General features: G+C 39.7%; 1 protein-coding gene across 1 annotated transcript in view; it reads left to right on the forward strand.

Moving 5' to 3' along the window:
* The window catches only part of RAD18 (RAD18 homolog (S. cerevisiae)), a gene marked incomplete at both ends in the record, with an annotated part of 102,322 nt that extends 94,698 nt beyond the window's left edge, over positions 1-7,624 (forward strand). Inside the window, 1 exon segment of the mRNA XM_008590540.1 lies at positions 7,562-7,624. Within this exon segment, the coding sequence (XP_008588762.1) occupies positions 7,562-7,624 (63 nt within the window).
* Between the last annotated feature and the right edge of the window lie 6,978 nt (positions 7,625-14,602).

Here is a 14,602-nt window from a genome sequence, read left to right on the forward strand (position 1 = left end):
ACCCTGGTGTCATAGAAACGGTGGAAATCAAAGATTAAAAGAGCACATAGTGATCAGGTTTCCTAGGGCAAATTGAAGCATAGTGCTGAGGCAATTATTCAGGTAATTTAGACCAAATCTGTTTTATGAAAATGGAACTGACATTTGTTGAACACTTACAGTGTCCCAAGCTCTATGCTAAACATTTTATGTGTTATACTGATTAATCTTAAAAACATTTCTATGAAAGATGTGTATTATTAGCCTGACTTTACAGGTGAGGCTATTGAGACTTGGAAGGTTAAGTAATTTGCCCAAGGTTACACAGTAAATGACAGAAAACAGGACTACACCTTAACTTTGACACATTTTTAAATTATGATTTTTTTCCTCTAGATAACGTTACCAGTTATAACTTTGCCAGAGGTATTTGGCATCTTACTTTTCAGCTTTGGAGGTTAAATCTTTACTAGTAGAATGAAATAAGCCCTCTCCACCTGGAAGCAGGTAAGAGAGCATGCCTGGGGTCTTAGGCAAGGAGCTGAGGGCAATACCCTCCACCCAAAAGCAGGCAAGAGAGTATGCTGAAAACATCACTTCTGTGTGGTGGCCTACCACAGCCATGGCTGCTGCAAAAGCAGCCTGATGCCACAGCAGCAGCCACAACCACCATGCAGGCAGCCCACTGGACACTCGACTCCATTGACACAAGGAGAGTTACTAGGAGACACTGGAAAAAGAAGAGGACATCTCTCTCCTCAAAGCCCACTCCAGAGTAATAGAAGAAGCAACTGCTGTACCTGATGACCAGATGTCAATGTAGAGATCTAGAAATATGAAAACTCAAGAAAGTATGTCACCACCAAAAGAATATAGTAATTCTCAAATACCAGATTCTGTAGAGCACGAAATGCTTGAAATGGTTGAGAAGGAATTCCGAGCAACAATCTTAGGAAAACTCACAGATATGAGAAGACTCAGTTAGACAACATAATGAAAAGAGAAAAAAATCCAGGAAATGAAGGAGGAAATTTACAAAGAGATTAATACCTTAAAAAAGAATGTGGCAGAACTCCTGGAACTGAAAGATTCACTCAACAAAATAAAAAACATAACAGATAGCTTAAGCAGCAGGCTAGAACAAACAGAAGAAAGAATTTCTGATCTTGAAGATAGTCTTTTCGAAATAACCCAGGTGAACAAAAAAAGGAAAAAAGAATTTTAAAAAATGAAGAAAGTCTGAGAAACCTGGCCCAAACAGTTGAATCATGGATGTTCCAAAAGGGAAGGAGAAAGGAAAAGGCATGGAAAACCTATTCAACAAAATAATAATAGAAAACTTCCCAGGTATAGGGAGAAACACAGACCTTCAGATCCGGGAGACTCAAAGCTCCCCAAACAGATTCAACCTGAAAAGATCCTCTCCAAGACATGATAGTCAAACTGGCAAAGCTCAAAGACAGAATCTTGAAAGGCGCAGGAGAAAAACATCAAGTTACATATAAGGGAGCTCCTATCAGACTCAGACTTCTCAACATCAGACTTCTCAACAGAAACTCTACAGGCCAGAAGGAAATGGGATGATATATTTAAAATACTGAAAGAGAAAAACTGCCAGCCAAGAATACTATACCCAGCAAAGCTATCCTATAGAAATGAGGAAAAAAATTGTGCATTTTTCAGACAAACAAAAGCTGTGGGAGTTCACCACCACATGACCAGCCCTATGAGAAATCCTCAAGGAAGTCCTGTATCTGGAATCTGAAAACTGATGATCACTACCACAAATACACAAGAAAGAACAAAACCCTCTAGTAGAACAAAAATGCAAATGAGAAAGAGAAAGAAACTGAATTTTACCACCATAGAACATAGTGACAATGTAATAATGCTCCTGCTTTATGCCTGATTTTAGTAACTTTGGTCTTCTCTCTTTTTTCTTGGTCAATCTAGTTAAAGGTTTACAAATTTTGTTGATCTTTTTAAAGAATCAACTTTTGGTTTTGTTGATTTTCTCTTTTTTTTAATACCCTATTTCACGTATATATGTTGTAATTATTATTAATTCCTACTTATATTTGCTTTTGGTTTAGTTTGTTCTACTTTTTCTATTTTCTTAAAGTAGAACTTCACTGATTTGAGATTTTTGTTATTTTTAATATAGGTGTTTGCAAGTATAAATTTTCCTCTAAGCACTGCATCCTATACATTTTGATATGTTGCGCTTTGATCTTTATCTCAAAGTACTCTCTAATTTCCCTGTGATTTTTCTTCTTACCTATTGTTTATTTAGGGGAGTTTTGTTTAATTTCCACACATTTGTGAGTTTTCTAAATTTCCTTCTGTTATTGTTGTCAGAGAACATGTTTTCTATGATCTTAGTCTTTTTTGGTCAACCACAAAATTTTCCTTATCTAGTTCTACACTGTTAAGGTCCATAACTTTATTTTTTTATTTATTTTTTTTCCTTTTTGTCTTTTTTCGTGACCAGTAACGGGATCGCAACCGTCAGTGTCGCGCCTGTACCAGGACCGGCAACGGGATCGCAACCCTCGGTGTTGCGCCCGCACCGCGCTCAACCAGTGAGCGGACTGGTCTCTATATGGGATCCGAACCCTCCGTGGGAGCGCTGCCGTACTCCCAAGTGCCGCACTCTACCGAGTGCACCACCGGGCCAGCCCAAGGTCCGTAACTTGAACAGAAGCACTAAGTCACGCCCGCACCGCGCTCAACCAGTGAGCGGACTGGTCTCTATATGGGATCCAAACCCTCCGTGGGAGTGCCGCCGCGCTCCCAAGTGCCGCACTCTACCGAGTGCGCCACCGGGCCAGCCCTCCATTATCTTTCAATTCTATTTTTCCATGAACTTTTTGAAATGCCCTTGTGTTTATGTTCTGTTTTATTGATTTTTTATGCAATTTATGGTGGTCAACTTAGATATTTAATTTCTGTTCTTGATTTCTTTCTATTAAGTGGACTTGTTGATTTCCTGAGAAATTAATTTACCTTTGAAAAGTTTATTCATCTTCCTCTGTTGAAATTAATTTGATATTTGCATGCTTTTGGAAGACTTTAAAGAGCTATTTCAAATAATTGTAGAGATTATAAAATAAGTAAATTTTAATAAGTTTTACATCTCCAATTTTTGTGAAAATTTGGAGCCCTACTTTCTAAAGAGTATTTTGTTTTTAATCTGTTATTCAGTTTATGTATTTATTTGAACAAATAGATGTGCATATCCTTAAAAAAAAAAAGACAGCAACAACAATAAGAATGAAATAAGATGCTACAAAAGGAACATGCCAAGCTGATGTCTTTCTTTGCCTGATGAGAAGTTGTGCTGCTTTGGGTCGGAAAATGACAAGGGTAAAATATAGGATAAGTAAGTAAGCCAAGGTGTGGTGTGTGTGCATGTGCATGCACACATACACACGCACACACAGAATTAGCTTAAGCTTCTGAAACACTGAGCTGAAAAAAGGTCTAAATGGTATGAAAAATTAAGTGTGGGTATTCTAAATAAGCCTACTGGAATCTTCCTGAACAGAGGTTGGGAATTCCATAGAATTCAAGATTTGTATTTTTTTGCCAGTGAATCTTTGTATTTAAAGTAATAGCCACTCTATCTTGGACCGATGGTGACATCAGAGAGCACGATTTGAATGCCCTTTCACAGGACAGCTGTAACTTTCATGTACCAGACCTCATTTCCATCCAGCTTCTTAAAGAGTGGCCTTCCAGAATGTTCCAAACCCAAATAGTAGAGAAGCTGAAGTTTACTCTGAAAAAGTTCCTCGTTCTAAACTTAAAATCTATAGTTGTGTAGGCTTGTGCATGCTCAGACCCCAGGTATATGAAAGTCAGTAACTCATTTTCTCTGGTGGACAATTTTTAGATGTCTTGAAAGTATATTAAAGGAATTTTTCATCTTAAAGGTATGTTAAAGTGACTAAGACTTAAGGAATATCACTTGCTTCTATCCACAAGGAAGAGATCTGAGAGTGGTAATTTTACTAACACTGACTTTTAAGCACAATAGTCTCTTTATAAAATTCTGTTTGTGAAACTGTATGTTTAATTTCAGGAATGTAGCTTTTTAGTAGAATATAGTAAGTACATTACTTTAAAAAGGAATTAACAATTCTTTGTGGCATTTTAATTGCATTAGCATCGACTCTCAGTTTTTCAGTGGTGACTAGAATTGGAGCAGCAAATATAGCAAATAATCCTTAAACTTTGGAATGTAGCTTTTTAGTAGAATATAGTAAGTACATTACTTTAAAAAGGAATTAACAATTCTGTGTGGCATTTTAATTGCATTAGCATCGACTCTCAGTTTTTCAGTGGTGACTAGAATTGGAGCAGCAAATATAGCAAATAATCCTTAAACTTCATTGTAGGTAAACTTCAAACCTCCTAATCTTTGTGTTGGTGCCCTCCCCCCCCCCCCCCCAACCTCCTAATCTTTGTGTTGGTGCACTTAGTGATTTGGTTTTCATGCAGGTAAGTGCCTGAGGTGGAGGTGAAGGAAAGGTAACAAGCTGAGTACATTGGGGAGCTGCATAGCCTGGCCATGCAGTGAGATCGAAGTCACAGAGGAAGAGGAGATTGCAGGCAACCTCTGAGTTGTGTTTTTTGTAAACTTCCTCTACCATCTGTTTTCACTGAGGTAGCATAGCAAAAACCTCTTAGGTATATCTCATTAATGTACCGCAAATATTTCCCTTTAACAAATCAGTGATTTGTGCTGGTAATTTGAAAGCACCTAGGTAAATTGATCACAGACTCTACTAGGTTGGTTGACAGGTTTGGCTGTCCTGCTCACTTGGCTGGAATTGTAGGGATGCTTTGTGTCCTTCCTGTTAAAAAAAACGATGCGTTGGAGGTGTTGGCAAGAAGCTGACTTTACTCTTTCTCTAGCTCTGTGATACCTATCAGGCCCCAGAGCTACATGATCACCCCCTAATTCTCATTCCTCTAGCTCATGGGTTCTCTGTAGGAGTGATATCTGCCCCATGGGGGTGGAAATTGGATCTAGGTGGGGGCAAAGAGGGGATGCAAAAAAAACTTCTTTTATGTATACAGCACAGATATATACACACACACTACATAAACAGGTAGACATTATATTTGTGGTATTAAATTTTCATTGGTGGGGTGGAAAAAAGTCTGAAAAGGCTCCTTAGGGGAATGATAATGAAAAAATGTTGAGAAACACTGCCTTAAACTTTATCCAGGTAAAGAAGAATGGATTACTTTGGATAGTGAAAAGGGAAGGAAAAGGTTAGGTTAAAGTAGCTTCAGTTTTCTTTATAAAGTTGGAGTAGTTATCTCCAAAGTAAGGAGTAACAAGGATTGGGATCCTGTAAACGGAAAGGTTTGGAACTGCTTCTGTGGGTATTGGTGTGACAGTGTGTATAACCCTCCCTAGTGAGTGGTTGTGAGGGTCCATCTCTTCAGAAAATAATAATGTTGGTGAAATCTGCCTTAATGTCCTTCAGGCCTTCTGCTCTTCCTCCTTTATTCCAAAAAAACATACTACATTTAGCTATCTATTTAATGGGAAAGGTTGTTGTAAACCAGTTTAAGGTGAAAGTGGCTGACGATAAATTAATGCATTGCTATTCTTAGGGACACTTGCATTGGAGCAAGGGGCTACCCGCAGTATAAAAGAGTAGTAGATGCTTAAGTACAAATGATAGGCTAGATCAATGGTTTCCAACCCAGGAGCCTGAAGTAATGGTTGCAGTGGGTCTATAGATAAAATATGATTGTCTGTAGATGAAATAGTATTTCACAAATGAATATACTAAAGAAATGTATGCATGAGCTGCTATAAGGACTAACATACAAACTAAAAGTATTACTGAACTTATAATGGTTCTTTATTATTATGTATTTTCTCAAGCCACAAATACTAAAAATATTGCTAGTGCTATATGAGCTCTTTATCCTGAATGAAATGCCTGGGAACCATTGTGCTAGATCTATTAGAGGGTCGATGTGCTTGCAGTGTGGCTGGATTCTCCACACATAGGCCATTACAAATTTAAATCACAATCAGGGTGGGCCCTGCATATAGTGAGAGTCCTGGGACTTAGGGGGTAATCCCTTGAATAAAACATTTGGTACAGACTGTATGTCATGACTGTCGCTGCCTTTTTTTTTTTTTTTTTTTTTTTTGCTCAGTCATGATAGGCAAACATTGCTTCAAAGCGATTTGTCAGAAGTGGTTAAGAATGAGTCGTGGACACTTTCAATCTTCATAATTTTTAAACTTTTATTTATTAATATCATCAGAGAAATGATTGGCACTAACATTTTTTAAAATGTTTTTTCTCACCTGAGAGAATATGCGATTATATTCCTTTGTTTTAGCCTTTTCCACCCTGGGATAGTGACAACTACTTGAGTTGTCCCATACAATGTCCATGACAGTCAATATCTTGGATGTCTAAAGAAATGATTTTTTGATGTTGATACATATATCCTTTTAAAAAAATTGTTTATTTGGGGCCTGTCCGTGGCTTACTCAGGAGAGTGGTGCTGATAACACCAAGGCCATGGGTTCGGATCCCATATAGGGATGACTGGTTAGCTCATTGGGTGAGCTTGGTGCTGACAACACCAAGTCAAGGGTTAAGATCCCCTTCCTGGTCATCTTTAAAAAAAAAATTGTTTATTTGGGTAAAAACAAGATGCATAAAGCCTTAAAACAGCTTTTGTTTTTAAAGAAATAATACCTGCCTTCTGTAACCTTCTTTACCCTGCACAGGTAGGCTAAAGTTACAGCACTGTAAGCCAGGTCGAATTATAACAACTCCATTATTAGCACAGTTAAAATTAATTAATTTTTGCTTTACTTCAGTTACAAAGAAACTAAAAGGCACTTAGGAACTTGATATCTCTTGTGAATCTCATTACTAGAAATGCAGGTTTTAAAACATGATTTGATCTTTGGTTGGCATAAGAAATTGAAAAGGCTCGTGACTTTTCCATTTGGATCCAGGTTTTATGTTGATGGATGATTTATTTAAACTTTAGTGATATTTTTCATTATTATTGCTAATTAAGTTTTTTAACAGCTTTATTGTAATGTATTTGATGTATAGTAAACTGCAAATATTTAAAGTGTGCAGTTCGAGTTTTGATGAATGTATACAGTATGAAACTATTTCTACAATCAAGACGATGAACATATCCATCACCTCCAAAGTTTTCTTGTGTCACTTTGTCATCCTTTTTTTTTTTTGTCCTTTTTGAGACCGGCCGCACTGCGCTCAGCCAGTGAGCGCTGTGAGCGCACCGGTCATCTGTATATAGGATCCAAACCCACAGTGGGAGCGCTGCTGCGCTCCCAGCGCCGCACTCTCCCGAGTGCGCCACGGGCTCGGCCCTTGTCATCCTTTCTTGCCCATCCACCCCACCTGCCCCCCCCCCGCCCCATCAAATTGCCCCTGTAGATAACCGCTAGTTTGCTTTCTTGTCGCTATAGACTAGTTTGCATTTTCTAGAATTTTATATAAGTGGAAGCATACCGTTTTTTTGTTGTCTGGCAATACTGATGTACATATTCTTTTAGTTCCAGTTCAGACATCATAAGAGATCTTCTAGAAGAAGAGGAAGCCTGGGAAGCATTACATAAGTGAGTTTTCATAATCAAGAAATAAGTATGTACTTTGATCTGAGAAATTATAATTCTATACAGCTGATTTTTAAACAAAAGAATATTTATGCTTTCTGATTGAAGAAAGTAATAATTCACATACAAGGTAGATTTCCAGTTTACTTCTTGTTTCTGTATATTTTTTTTAGAAATGGAGTGCTAGTATAATAACTTTATAGTTACTTAGCAGAAATTGTTTATGTAAGGATAAATTGTTCCTATGGGCAATGAATAGTTTGGCCTTAAACACTGGCTCAGAGTAGTCAGAAAACTTTTAATCCCTTTCTAGATGGTCCCAGTCATGAGACCTGATAAGTGTGGGATAAATGAAATATTGCCCCTTTTCCCATATCACTAATGAATCAGTCAGGGAAATTAGAATGTTGGAGGGGACCTATTCAAGGTCCCACTGATAGGTAAGGAGGAAAGGAACAATGCTGACGAATATTACATTTTTATTACTGTCTCTCTACAAGTAGTGATCTATATGACTATGTACAACAGGAGTGATTTGCTACACTATAATTTCATGGTCACGTACCTCAAATGGACCCTCATAACTGCCTAGCAATTTTCTTCCATTTCTGTGTTGGGTTCTTTTTCCTTTTCTTCATAAGGATTATTTGAAATGTTCTCAACTCTTTTCAATGGCTCCACCCCCAGCTGAAGACCTCTTCTCTTCCTTTTAGAGAAAATAGAAGCCATCATATGGGAATCCTCATCTTCCCAATACCAAACATAAATCTCCCTCTTCCTATCTGAGGCGAATTCCTCCTTCTCGTTCCTACCTCATTCCTATCCTCTTGTCAGGAACTTTATCACTTTTCCCTTTTCTCTCTTATGTGGGCAACCTATCCCTCTCAACTGTATCTTTCCCATTGGGTTTTAGTATGCATGAATCTGTCCCATCATGAAACAAATCAAAAACATCTTACTCAATCTCTCATCCATCCGCAGCTACCATTGTATCTCTCCTTCCTTCCTTGAAAGTTTTTTGCAGTTTCTATATCCTTATCTCCTATTTTCTCTTTAACATATCCAGCCAGTTCCATCATTCTTCTGAAATAGCTTTCACTAAAGTCATTGAAGACCTCCATGTTGCTAAATCCAAAAGACAGTTTTTCAGGGCCGGCCCGGTGGCGCACTGGATAGTGCGCCGCTTGGGAAGTGCGGCGGCGCTCCCGCCCGAGGGTTCGGATCCCACATACAGACCGGTTCCCGCTCACTGGCTGAGCGAGGCGCGGGAGCAACACCGAGGGTTGCAATCCCGTTGCCGGTCCCCGGTCCGGTACGGGGGCAACACTGAAGGTTGCCGGACACGGAGAAAAAAAAAAAAAAAGACAAAAGACAGTTTTTCAGACCTCATGTTCCTTGACTTCTTAGAAGTATTTGCTACTATTTACTTCTTCACCTTTCCTAAATTCTTGTCTTCCTTGGCTTCTGATATGTAGTATCTCTTGCTTCTCCAGCTCTTTCTTTTCCATGTTCTTTTCTGGTTTATTCTCAACCAGGCCATTAATTGTTGATGATGGTCAAGATGAAATTTTTCTTCTAATAAATTTGTATCTCCTGCCCGTACCTCTCCTGAGCTTGTACCCAACTACATACTTGATGTCTCTTCTTGGATATTTTTAAGAACCCTCAGAATCAGCATGTGCAAATCTTAACACTTGATCTTTTGTACTCTTCATACACCCCCTCCCCAAAAGTTTTTAAAACAAAATAAAAACATGATCTTTTTCCATTGTTCCTTTTCAGCCAATTTCTTAAGCCTCCCCAAAACAAGGTGTCATTCTTGACATCTTTTTCTCCATTGCCTATATGTCCTATGTATGTTCAGTCCTGTAGGTTTTACTTAAATGTCTCTGGAGCCCATCAATTTATTTCCACCTCTGTCATCATTCTAATCCATGCTACCATCATGTCTTAATTGGGCAATAGCCCCTTAATTTGTCTATCCTCATTTCCTCTGGCTTCTTTATAATCTGATTGCCACACTAGAGTGGCTTTTCCAAAATGCTAATCTGATTGCTGTTACTTATCTCTCTGCTTTAAACATCTTCAATGGCTTCTTGTTCCTCTTAGGATCAGGAAAGGATTCTTTAATATGCTTAAAAGGTCCTGCATGATCTCTACTCTCCCTTTTTCAGACTCATCTCTTATTACACACCCATGCAGTCTTTCTGCTTCGTTCATACAGACCTCTTAGGTCCCCCTATATGTGAAGCTTTCTCCCAATCACATGGCCTTTGAACAAGCTTATTGCTCTACCCAGAATATTCTTCTCATCCTTCATCTAGTTTACATACCTACTCACCCTTCAGATCTCACCTCAACAGCTACTTCTGAAGTCTTTCTTGACCTTTACTGGATCAAGTGCAGCTACCATAGGCTCTTATAGCACCGTGTTCTCCTCTTTCCAGCACGTTCGTGTTATGTGTTTGCCCATCACCCCTACTGGTCTGTAAGTTCATCATTGTAACCCTAGTGTCAACATAAGTCTAACTCATAGTAAATACTTTACATATGTGATCTTGTTTAAATATCATAACAACACTATGAGGTACTGTTATTATTCCTGTTTTATGGAGAGGAAACTGAGGCTGAAAGAGGGAAATCTATAGCCCAAGGTTACATAGCAATCAATGATAGTTGATGGAGTGGAGATTCTAATCTAGTATGTCAAAGTCAGCTCTTTCAACCACTAAACTATACTCCTTTTCCAAAGACGAAGAGGTTTTCTGTGCTGTTGACATTTTGCTGTTTCATAGCTGAGTCACTAAGAGAGTGCACAGGTATTGTATATCTGGGGGGTAGGGGGGTGATGCGTTGTGAGTAGGTTTATCATGAGATATTTGATGGTTCAAACAGCGTTTTATGAAAGTTTAAGAGATTGGCTGCATTATTCTTTCTCATCTAACTATTATTTAACTTTTAATTCTGGGAGAGCAGACCACTCCTTGGCTAACTACTTTCTCTTGTACTTGTTCATGCCGAACTAAACCCTGACACCAATGGCTGTGACAAGCTGTAGCCCAGAATTCCTGAGCCCAAGCTCATTCTTGATAATGATGACCTCTTAAAATCATTACTGTCAGCACGTAAAAAACAAATCCCATCACTTACTGCTCACAAAAAATAACTGTTAAAGCTAGAAGGATGTAAGAGCTTATTTAGTTTAGTCCCTTCCTTTTATAGAGAAGGAAGCTGAGCTTCAGAGAGGTAAATAGACTAGGTCAAGGTCCAGAAGTTAGTGGCACTGTGAGGATCAGAATCCGGGCCTCCTGATTTCAGCTGAGTATAGAACAGTTTAAACAGCCATGGTTCCTTCTGTGTACATGCTTACACTATAATGTGGTTTTAGAGGCATGGTCAGAAACACCTCTGTGGTTTTATTTTTTCAACAAAATGTAGCAATTCCACAAATACCTGCCTTAAGCTTATAGGCATGTTTTGTGGTATGACAAGTGGCATATTTGAGATATTAGTTCTGGTACATACTATTTCAGTTCCCACACATTCTCCTAATTCCATAAATGATTTAGAAGTTTCATTAGCGATGCATTGCTCCATATAAAGCAGTATTTTCATAAACAACAGAAAAACTTATTTTCTACACACTGGTCTTACATTCTTATGTCTGTAAATATTGGTTCATGTAACTGTTTTGAGCTGTTTTGTGTTCTTTTATGAGATGGCCCGTCAGATGTGGCTACAAGAGGAGACAGAGGAGAGGCTCAGGAAAACAAAGCTTATGCTCACAGTTCCTAGAGACAGGGAGCATGGCATGCAGGGCCACATGGGAAAGACTCTAGGGTAGTCAGGCAGCAGAAGACAGGAGCGAGAAGGTTTAGGCCAGAATGTATTGGGGTTTTCATGGGACAGGCAAGGCAGGGCAGGGTGAACAATTTAGGATTAATCTACACACATCTATAGGGGTGGTCTCTAGTTACCTGGTACCTGGCCCTGGGATGATTAAGGCAAAGGAATATTGCTTCATGGGTTAGTGGGACCAGGTAGAGGAGTTGTGGCTCTGGACTGGTCAGTTTGCACATCAGAGGCAAACTAACCAATAGTGCATATCCTGGCTGGGCCCTTTGTTATCTCTAAGAATCGGCTAGCCTCTCTCCACTCCATCAGGGGCAGTCTTTCCCCAGCCAGAAAGGTTTTTTAAGATGTCAAAACATCATAATATACAAGAAAAAAATATCCACACACAGTGCTAGCTACAAAGATATATTTACATTGAACTATTGAAAACAGGAAGAAAAATGGTCCTGGTATGTCATTTCATGTTTCCAGGTCTCACTTTCTGAATACATAAAATGTGGGGAAAATATATGTGCCTTAGAGAATTTAAGTCCTTTTTTTCCAGACCTGCTCCTCCTCCACTGTCCCCTCTCTTAGTGAATGGTCAGACACCCAGGAATCATTTTAAACTTTTCACTTTCCCTTACCACTCACATGCAGTCAACTGCAAAATCCTATAGATAAGTGCTTCTCAGACTTATATATACATCAGAATCACTTGGAGGACTTGTGAAAACACAAATTAGGGGCTTTACCCCCAGAGATTCTGATTCAATAGATTTAGAGTGGGGCTTAAAAATTTGCATTTTTAACAAGCTCCCAGGTGTCGATGGTGCCACCTCTGTCTGCAGTAGCTCTGTCCGCTCCTTTGTGTGACAGCTGCTGCTGCAGGCCTTTGCTCTTCTCTCTAGCTTGTGGCAACAGCCGTCCGACTGTCTCTCTGCCTCTAGTTATTACCAGTTCATTCTGCCAGTGAGATCTGAACTATGCGTGTTTTTCCCCTTATACTTTAAAATCCTTCAAGAGCTCTCAGCATCTGAGGCTCTCATGGTCTGGCGCAGCCTACCTGGCTGGCTGGTGGAATTTCATCCCCTCACTTCCTGACCCACGACTCTGTTTCATCCCAACTGAACCGCTCATGGTTGCCTCATGAGTTATGCCTCCTTGCCTCTGAGCCTTCCCACATGTTGTTGCTTCTGCCTGAGTTGCCTTTTCCCCTTTCTTCACCTAGCTAGGAGTTGTTATTCCTTTCTTCACAACTCTGTTCAGAAGCCCCTGACTCTGCTCCTGTGGCACTCTACACTTAACACCTGACTCCCTTTCTAGAGAGTTAACTTCACTGGACTTTGAATCCCTGGCACCTAGCACAGTGCCTGGGTGGCCCATAGTAGACACTCAATAAATATATGAATGAATCGGTGTGTCATTCTGTCAGTCAATCAGTGTTTATTGTATCTGAATGTACTCACTAGTAGATTTACATGTTAGTGACAGGTCTTGCATGGCTTCAAGAACCTGTGATGGGGTAAGGATTGCCACTTCAGAAATTTTTTAACTCTGTATCATCTCATAGTGCCTTAAAAAGAAAATGTTAGAAAATTGTTTTCCATAATATTCTTATAAAATCAAGAAAGGAAGAGTAATTTTCTCTATTCTCAATCAGCATTTCATCTTAACCCCATGAGAAGTCATTTGCGTGCACTTATGAGCCAGTTTTTTTGTTGTTGTTGTTTGTTTGTTTGTTTTTTAAAGATGACTGGTAAGGGGATTTTAACCCTTGACTTGGTGTTGTCAGCACCACACTCTCCAAAGTGAGCGAACTGGCCATCCCTATATGGGATCCAAGCCCATGGCCTTGGTGTTATCAGCACCACACTCTCCCAAGTGAGCCACGAGCTGGCCTGAGCCTATTGTTTTCTAATGGAGGACTATTAACAATTTGGCTGTCTATTTTTTGGGGGGAGGTAACTTTATTGAAGTTTAACATATCTATATTAAAGTGGACAAATCTTAGGTATATGGCTTGATGAATTTGTACAACTGATATAACCTGGTATATTTGTCCACTTCTGCTGCTTATAACAGAATACCTAAAACTGGGTAATTCATAAAGAAATGAAATTTATCTCTTACTGTTTCAGAGGCTGGCAAGTCCAAAGTCCAGGAAACACATCTGGTAAGGGCCCTCTTCTTGGTGGGGTGACTCCACAGCAACCCAGGGTATCACATGGCCAGAAGGGCTGAGCCAGAGTTAACCTTCTCACTTGCTCTCCTTCTAAAGCCATCAGAACCACACCCGTTACTCCAGGAATAGATCAATCCATTCAGGAGGGCACAGCCCTCACAATCTAATCACCTCTTAAAGGTCCCACCTTTCAAATATCATAATTAGATTTCCCACCCTCTTGATACTATTACAGTGGGGTCAAGTTTCCAATACATGAACTTGCAGGGGACACATTTAACCTGTAGCACTTGGTGTTAGGGTTACTTTGGTGGCCCCCCTGTGACCTATGCCTCCCATTACTCACACTCTTGAGTCCCACATTGATTCTGGACTTGGCCAAGTGATGTGAGAAGCTTGATAAGCGTTTGCACAGTGGGCCTTGTCCTCTTGGAACCCTCACTCTTGGGGTGCTTCTCCTTGGAACACAGCCACTATGCTGTGAGATGCTCAGCCTAGGCATGGAGAGAGGCCAACTGTAGGAGAACCAAAGACCCAGCTATTACCTCTTGCTAAGCTTCCAGCCAGCAGCAGCACCAACTTGCCAGCTATGTAAATGAGCCATCTTGAGAGTGGATCCTTCAGACCCAGTTAAGCTGTCTGTTCTAAGCCCTGCCCAGATCTCAGAATCATGAGCAAATAAATGATCATGTTGTCTTAAATTTGAAAATGATTTGATCTATAGATAACTGAAGCAGACATTATACAGGAACAGTTTCTGTTTGGTTTTTAACTGCTGTGTAACAAACCACCCTAAATCTTAGGAGCTTAAACCGTAACCATTCTTCAACCTGGGCTCAGACTACTGCATTCAGGTGTCAGGTTTGTTGGAGGCTATAGTTCAGGTGAGACATCTGGACTTCTCTTTCCATGTAGTCTTGGAGCCTAGTCGTTTCCATGTGTCTTCTCTACGTGGTCTCTTT

The sequence above is a fragment of the Galeopterus variegatus genome, unplaced genomic scaffold, assembly GCF_000696425.1.
Source record: "Galeopterus variegatus unplaced genomic scaffold, G_variegatus-3.0.2 Scaffold6191, whole genome shotgun sequence".
Classification (NCBI taxonomy): domain Eukaryota; kingdom Metazoa; phylum Chordata; class Mammalia; order Dermoptera; family Cynocephalidae; genus Galeopterus; species Galeopterus variegatus.